Source organism: Triplophysa rosa, linkage group LG2 (assembly GCF_024868665.1).
Source record: "Triplophysa rosa linkage group LG2, Trosa_1v2, whole genome shotgun sequence".
Lineage (NCBI taxonomy): Eukaryota > Metazoa > Chordata > Actinopteri > Cypriniformes > Nemacheilidae > Triplophysa > Triplophysa rosa.
The window spans coordinates 18,752,071-18,760,468 of NC_079891.1; the positions used below are offsets into that span (position 1 = coordinate 18,752,071).

General features: G+C 34.9%; 1 protein-coding gene across 2 annotated transcripts; it reads left to right on the forward strand.

The window, feature by feature from the left end:
- The first annotated feature begins 6,503 nt into the window (after nucleotides 1-6,503).
- On the forward strand, nucleotides 6,504-8,020 carry LOC130547040 (uncharacterized). 2 transcript variants are annotated; one of them, XM_057322687.1, is made up of 6 exons: nucleotides 6,504-6,669; nucleotides 6,795-6,894; nucleotides 6,997-7,194; nucleotides 7,284-7,300; nucleotides 7,418-7,483; nucleotides 7,668-8,020. In XM_057322687.1, exons 2-6 carry the CDS (start codon nucleotides 6,882-6,884, stop codon nucleotides 7,719-7,721), a joined length of 348 nt encoding a protein of 115 aa, XP_057178670.1. In that variant the 5' UTR covers nucleotides 6,504-6,669; nucleotides 6,795-6,881; the 3' UTR covers nucleotides 7,722-8,020. The 2 variants fall into 2 exon arrangements, with proteins under 2 accessions (XP_057178670.1, XP_057178662.1); XM_057322679.1 differs by having other exon boundaries at nucleotides 7,284-7,483.
- Nucleotides 8,021-8,398: the final 378 nt, after the last annotated feature.

An 8,398-nucleotide genomic window follows, 5' to 3' on the forward strand; every position in this document is an offset into this window, starting at 1 on the left:
TAAAATAAAAGCCTCCTTGATCTAGGTTATGCATATTATATACATGCTCTGTAATACTGGTGACATGCAAATATGTGTTTTTTAAGTGTTTAATACAGGTGAAATTTGTATTTATATTCAATATCCACATATACAGTGTTAACATTGATTACAGATTACATGTTCATTGTCTCACTTAAATAATTCCAAATGTCCACATACCTCTTAATCTGTAGGATTAAACTAGCAGAAGAGCAGCAGTTGGTGATTATGATGGTGTACTGTAGGGTGGGCCATTTTGCCCCCTTAAGAGTTTTACCTCCGTGTTTGTTTTTCCTCTGTAATGGGACATATGCCTTTTTTAATCCACCTCGTCACAAAAATCAAAGAATGCTTCTCAAACATGAAAAGGTGTTGCGTGTGTGTGCGAGAGTGTGTGAGAGTGCATACCTGTTTCTGTCAGTCGAGTCCAACTGTGTTTGGCTATTTTGTTTTTCTTGTTTTTTTCTTAACTATATTTTAATTGCCTTATTGTCTATATTAGCTCTTATTTAATACATGGCAGCTGTAAAATATGCTTTTTATTCTACAGCAGTGGGAATTGTTTTTCTTTTCCAGATTTAAGATTTTATAGTCTGTAGTCTAGTTTGGTGTAGAAAATTGTATGTAACCAGACTTTATTGGAAGAAAACATTAATATGGTATTACGTGATGTAGAAATACAGCCAAGGTCATATGTAAACTCTAATTAAGGACTAATATATAGTCCAAAAAAGGGAATATTAATACAAATGAAATCTTTTATTATTGTACCTGCCAATTGTTGGAAAAAAGGGTCTGATATGCACAATCAGGGGTTTGTGTAAATTACTGAGCGGTAATATCTTTTCTGTATATCTAAAGCTATGAAAAATTCAATGAAAATGTTGTATAAAGGTTTTTAAAAAGAAAGATATTAAACTGAGGGCTTCTGTATAGTTCTGTGAATAAAGGGAAGTTTTGGGCTCGGGTGGGCATGGGAAACTGTAAGGTATGGATATAGTAGAAATGTCTCTTTAATTCTAAAAGTCCTTAATGATTATTGCCTGTGATTAAGACAGTGTCACTCCAATTTATGGACAACGATGAAAAAAGAATGAAAGATATAAAACAAGTCTCTTGTGTCTTTTTTATATAGCCTTAAACTAAAATGATGTCTGTGCATGAGCGTGGGTGTGTGTGGGGGGTCCTGGTAAACCCTACACCATGGGGACCAAATATCCACCAAGATAGTAGGCTAATGCTACAAACTTTTCACCTTGTGGGGATTGTATAAGGAAAACACCTGGCTTAGAATTCAAACTAAATGATGTTTATTTGAAAATGCAGAAATGTTTGTGTGAGGGTTTGTGTGAGATAGACACCCGCCTCTGAAATTACTTCCTCGGAAAGGCCACCTGCCAGCCACATGATGATAATAGACGTGAATGTGAACGCATGTGCTAGTGCGTTTGCCGTGTTTTTCAGCCTGGTGCCCAATACTCCGAAGCAGCATTAGCCCTCGAAAAAAACCCATCACATCACATCCCCCGCACTAGAAGACATGAACATTCAATGTTTAATGTGTTTGTGTGCCAGAGTAAGCCCTCTGAGGGCATCATGTGGTTAGTATGTGGTAAAACATCAACAACATCAACATGGTGTGTCTGAGCAGTGAGCAGAAAGATCTAGACTGCAGAATTAAACTCTTGTTGCTTCTATCTTTATTTTATTTGATCAATAAAAAGTTTTTAATTGTTACAAAGGTGTCTAATGATCTTAAAGTAGCCTACACCACTCCAGCAACCTATAAGAAGTCAGGCTTTACTTTGAGGATTTCTAGTGTCACACACCTTCAAAACTTGTTAAGTCTAGTTATTGGACACTTTTATTACAAATCTACACGTTAAGTGTGTTGTAAATATAGCAGCTGCAGTGCGAAGACAATTATTTTTTGCTTAAAGTCCCAGTTAAATTTAAAATGTCAATTCTTATTTTTTCATGAAAAAGCGCTGAGTTTACCAGAGCGCTGCATGACATTGTATTGATTTGTGCCGGGATGCCGGAATATATTCGGTTCCTTAAATGTTTGGTTCCGATGGGTGGAGCTAACATAAATATTCACGAGACCATATATCGTGGGCGGGGTGACGTGTCAATAATTATACCTAATATTACCAATGAATGCAATAAATCATTCAACTTTAATATAAATAATTAACAATAAAGTTGACAAATTATAAACTTATATATAGGAAGAGTTTGGTTCCAAAACGTGATAAACGCCATTTAAAAAAATGAGTTTTCGTCAAAATCAGTATTTTATCAGGTCGGTATTGAGAAGTCACTTTTTAATTTTACGCAAAATGCGATATCTGCCATGTTATTCCGTCATGTTTTCTCCCTTTCTTTCCAAACCGCAATATACATATCACTTCTCTGCAGAATGCGATCCGCTCAACCAATCACAGCACACCTATGCTGAATACGGTCATCATCCTAGTTACGCTCTGAATACGGTCGGCATCCTAGTTTCCCTGATCTACTTTGTACTTTGTTTTCAACAAACAAACAAAAAAATGAATAATTTTGACGGCATTGATGAACCTGTGCTGGTTTCTGCGGTGGGGAAGAAACGTAAGCCATCGAAATCTAATCATTTACGTAAGGAGATTAAGAAGATGAGGCACTAATTTATAGCATTAAAAAGATGACCCGTTGAATTCATTTTAGGAGCGATGACTGATTGAATGTATTTTTAGTCCAGTGCCTGTATGTAAGATTAGTATTGTATTGAGTTCAGAAGCTGTCATATGTGGAACAACTCATTTTGTTGTGTATTTTTCTATATGAAAAATAACTTTTATATTGATTCTGCATATCGATTTTATATTGAGACTGCATACCCACGCACACACTCACTTACAACTCTTTCAATCAAATAGTGATCGGAGAACTGCAGGTGGGAGGAGTTAATGCCACAAACTGCAAGTGGGAGGAGCTTAGGCCACAAGTAGGCTGGATTTTCACGCAGTGATTAAGGATGGCAGGAGGTTAAGACAGTAATGAAAACACAATTAAAAATTACGATAACACTTTACACTAAGGTTCCCTTTATAAAGAATTTGTAATTGTGTTCATTAATGATTAATAAGTAATTTACAAATGCATTATAAAGCAGCTGTAACTACATAAATACATTTACATTTATTCATTTGGCAGACGCTTTTATCCAAAGCGACTTACAAGTAGGAGAGCATATAAATATTTTGTAAACACGCTAAACAGTACCGTTAGTTTACACGGCCATGCTACTAAGAGGATTAAAGCTGGAGTAAGCAAAGGAGAGAATGAACTACAAGGTTGTTGTTTTTTTGACAGACAGACAGAGTTATTGGTTAGTCAAATAAATGCGGAACAGGTATGTTTTGAGCAGCTTTTTTGAAACTTATGAAGGATGCTGCAGTTCGGATGGAGGCTAGTAGTTCATTCCACCAAAGGGGAACCGAAAAAGGGATTTTAACGAAATACCTGCCAAACAGTGAGCCATTTTGAACTCACATGTTATAAATGCTCAATAAATGTATTTATTCATTATTTATTTGCAAAAGGCTGTCAGACTGGAGACTGTAGGGTGTTATGTTGGTTTTTCTTATTATTGTATATTTCATATCTTATGTCACTTTTCAAACCCTGTTGCTTACTTGATGATCTGATTCCAAATGTCTTACGGTGCCCTCCAGAATGCCTTCAGATCATGATGCTTATCCAAAGCAGTTTTTTTCTTGCTTACCAAGATAAATTCATCAAACGTTTGATCACTTTTTAACACTAAATGCACAAAGGTAGTCGTAAACTTGTTTGCTTATGATGTTTTATTAATGATTCAATTACTTCCAATAGTTAATCAAAACCAGAAAACATTTATTTATTATTTATTGTAGAAACTCACAAGGCTATCTCTGATGTGAATCATATATTTAGAAGTACTGACATCCCATGAGTCAAAGTGCCCTTTAAAGAAAAGTGGATGCCTGCGAAGTATTTATTCACAACTTCAAACACCTAACTTATAAATGTTAAGAGTTATAAAATGTTAGCAATTCATGAAAGTGTGCCTTAATATAGTGGATTCGTGTGAACCATTTTGAGTTATGAACATTACTAACCTATGTAAATGCACATTAAAGGGGTGATATGACACGGCTAAAACAAATATTTTTGTTTGTTTTAGATGTAATGCAATGTGTATACATGATTTAAGGTTCAAAAACTCTGTATTTTCCACTTACCGTGCATGTTTGTATCTCCTCTTTACCCCGCCTCTCTGCAACGCGTATAATTTTTACAAAGCTCATCACTCTGAAAAGCGATGTGTGCTATGATTGGCCAGTTAACCAGTGCGCAGTGATTGGTCGAATACTGCAAGCGTGTGACGGAAATGTAACGCCTCTTACCATATTTGGAACATCAGGTTCCAAAGCAATTGTACTGACAGGTACGCCCACCTTACTTGCGTATACATTTGGGCGGTCTTAGTCAAATCATACCATGAACTGACGTAGATTTGTGGGGGTGTGGTTACACGAGGCGTTTCAGGCAGGTCTGGGTGAGCATTCGCTTTTACAGTAGATAGAATGCATCTTTTGTTCCGACACTTTCATTTCTGCAATTTTACATGTATAAAACATGCATGGGCAACTTATAACACACCAAAGACACAGAAAAACACATATTCGTGCCATATGACCCCTTTAATGTAAAGTGATCACCTGTGAACCATTTATTCATGAGTTATGGAAGTTAGTAACCTGTGAAAATGCAACAATAATAAATGGTTCTCATGAATCCACTATATTAAGGCACACTTGGTTTGCTAACATTTATAACTCTTAACATTTTTTTTCCAAGTTTGGTTATGAAGTTGTGAATGAATACTTCACAGGCATCCACTTTTCTTGTGCCCATGAAAGTGCACTTTCATGGGCTGTCATTACTTCTAAATATATGATTCACATCAGAGATGTAGCCTTGTGAGCAAGCATTCTTTTTCAACAATAAATAATAAATAAATGTTTTCTGGTTTTGATTAACTATTGGAAGTAATTGAATGATTAATAAAACATCGTAACCAAACAAGTTTACAACAACCTTTGTGAATTTAGTGTTAAAAAGCGATCAAAAGTTTGATGAATTTATCTTGGTAAGCAAGAAAAAACAGCTTTGGATAAGCATCATGATCTGATCACCGTAAGACATTTGGAATCGGATCAGGTAAGCCACATGGTTTGAAGAGTGACACAATATATGAAATATACAATAATAAGAAAACTAACATAACACCCTATTCTCCCATCTGACAGCCTATTTTGCAAACAACATCAAGATAATAATGCATTTACAAGCATTTATAAGATGTGAGTTAAAATGGCTTACTATTTGGCAGGTATTTCGTTAATCCCCCTTTTAATTTATGCAGTTATAACTGCTTTATAATGCATTTGTAAATGACTTATTAATCATTAATGAACACATTTATAAACGCTTTATGAAGGGAACCTTAATGTAAAGTGTTACCTGTAAATGCAATAAAAATCCTCTGGAGGTTTGTACAGCCCACTTGCGGCTTAAGTCCCTCCCACTTGCGGTTGACCCGCCCATCTGCACCTCGCTCCGACCTTCGTTATTACCTGGGATATGACGCCGCTAGCCTCCGGGCGGCATCACGTTAAATTAATCCATCTTTTACACCACGGACAATAAACAACTTTATTAACTGTATAGACTGAATTATATACAGTATGTGTAACTCATACAGAATTGTTTTAAACTGCTGATTATTCATGATTCAGGATCATTTTATGTTTGAATATGAAAAAAGGGTCCGGACCTCGGTGACTGGCTGCGGCCATGCATGATTACAGACCTGAAAGCGTTTGAAAGACAAAAAAAAGCAACTACACACCTGCAACAAAGGCATATTTTATCCAAATTTCTGAACTGTACGTTTCTTGTAAATGACGGAGATTAAGCTTTTTAAATGTGTATGGTTGCATTTTTAAATAAATATTTACAAATAGGCTATGTTCTTGTGTTTTTATTATGTGTCCCAAAGTTGTCAGTATATTATTAAACTAGCCTTTGGCTGATACCTCAAAACTCGGAGTTGCATGTTGCATATTGAATGTTGCTCTACACTCAACTCAAAATCATTTGATACACAACACTCATACTTTATCAAAGGTTAGCATCCGTTGTATTAACAGTTGTTTTCTAGCAATGCTTTGAAATGTTGGTCAAATTAGGTGACCTCTGAGGACATCATGTGGTTAGTGTAGGGTACAACATCATGTGTAAACAGTGCACAGAATATTTGAAATTAATTCTCATATTTCATGATTTTGTATCTTTTATTATAAAACGAATCAGTAATTTCTTTTACACACTTTCTTATGTTTTACGATTGTCTTTCTACTTGCGTGACGTCTGTTTAGTTTCGAAATGACGTAGGTTTTAAAGATAGGCTACTTTTGGTTTCACATTCTTGTGTCGACTCAACCCGTTCACCGGATGTTTTAATAAGCTGCTTTTAAAATAAATTTTGTCCCTAGAGGTCTCTTCGAACAATAAATAAGTATCTTTTCGAGATGAGGTGAATTGCGCATAGTCAAGGTAGGCTATGAGAAAACGTTCGTAGCAGACTAAATACAACCTGTTGAAAACAACTTGTGAGAATATTTGTTTTGACACAGGACTTTCTAAAATAAGTTAGATGTAACTGTTTTTTTTTATCTAAGCCCGAAATACAGATTGTGCTGATCCTTGTGGCCTAGCTTTTTTACCACGAGAGCTTGTATGTCGTTTCTCCCCTCCAGAAAGGAACCATGGGTAATAAAAGTAAGTCACAGCGATATTTTGCGTTAAATGTTTATTATTTAAAACCTCACAATGTTTAGCATTGTACTGTAAACATTTTAAGATGTTTAATTGTGTTTTTAGCAAACAAGTGTTTCATCAGCACACCTGAAAGTGTCAAGCACATTGCAGAAAGCTTCTGCAAAAAGGTCCACGACGTGAATGCTCTCAAGCTGAAAAAGATGGCAGACAAGGATAAGTGTAAATTTGTTTTCGTTTACTGTCCAATTGTTTCTCGCGCTGGAACCGACATTGAAGCAAGCCTTAATAAAATAAAAACCGGTAAGAAATTACTTAAAAGATATTATATTAGATTCATGAATTAAGAACTGCGACATATAGGACTGACTATTATCTTCTTTTTTTTATAGAATTTCCAAAACAGATGGTAATTTTAATAGTGCTTCATCACACATTTAACCCTGAGATCATTGTATCAGACAGCAGTAAATTTGTTGACGATAAGGTTAGTCTTACTGTGGACTGTCTGTTTCATGAGGATCAGGGATTACTAAAGTGCGAAAGGAATTCTAAAGCTGTGAAAGTGGTTGCACAATTCCTGAAATCACAAGTATGTCATCATTTTTTAGCATTTTTTAAATTAAGATTTAGTTTATTCTTTGTCATAGTTTACCCTCATATTAAACTTGGTTTTGAACTCAAAATTTTTATTTACTAAATATAGTTTGTTTTTACTGGTGAAAACTTATTTGTATGTAAATATATTATACAAGTGATTCTGTTCTGTGTTGTAGAAGAGAAAGAAGAGAAAGTATAATCAGAAGAAACATATTGCAAGCGAAGGCTGATCAACTGTTATGAAGATGCAACAGGATGAAAAAATGTATAGCCAAAACATTCATTGATGACTTAATTCTGACCCTGTCTGAAAAGCCAAATGGACAAACAGCCAGTTCAAATTCTGTATATACAGTATATATTTTGATTTTACTAAATCTTTATACTTTATTTTTAAGTTTCAATTCTACTTTCCATTAAAACTCTGACATAAGCAGGCTATAAGATGTAAAACCTTTGGACTAGTGATGATATGTACTTTTAAGATTCAGTGTTATTACTAAGTGACCCGATAAATGTTTTTATGCTATGTCGTCTGTCTCTCGGTTCATGATGTCATGTTGCACACTTTCTCTTGCCAAACTGGGAACATTATTTGAATAATTATTATATTCTTTAAATGCACGGACAACTCAAAATAGGTATACATTTTGTATATGGTATATTTAGCTTTTATAATCACACGTTGAAAAAAATAATTACGGGTGTACATTCTGAGACAAAACAATTGCACTGATATATATTTTTTGTTAGTGAAAGTTTTCAGACATACATTTTAGTCTGGGACTAGCCTTAAGCCTCATGAATAAATTCTTTGTCCATCAGCACAAAGCAAGATGCTTTATTTGTTCATAAATATTGTAATGCATCACTATAATCATTATCACTGTCACTGTCTGCCGTAACA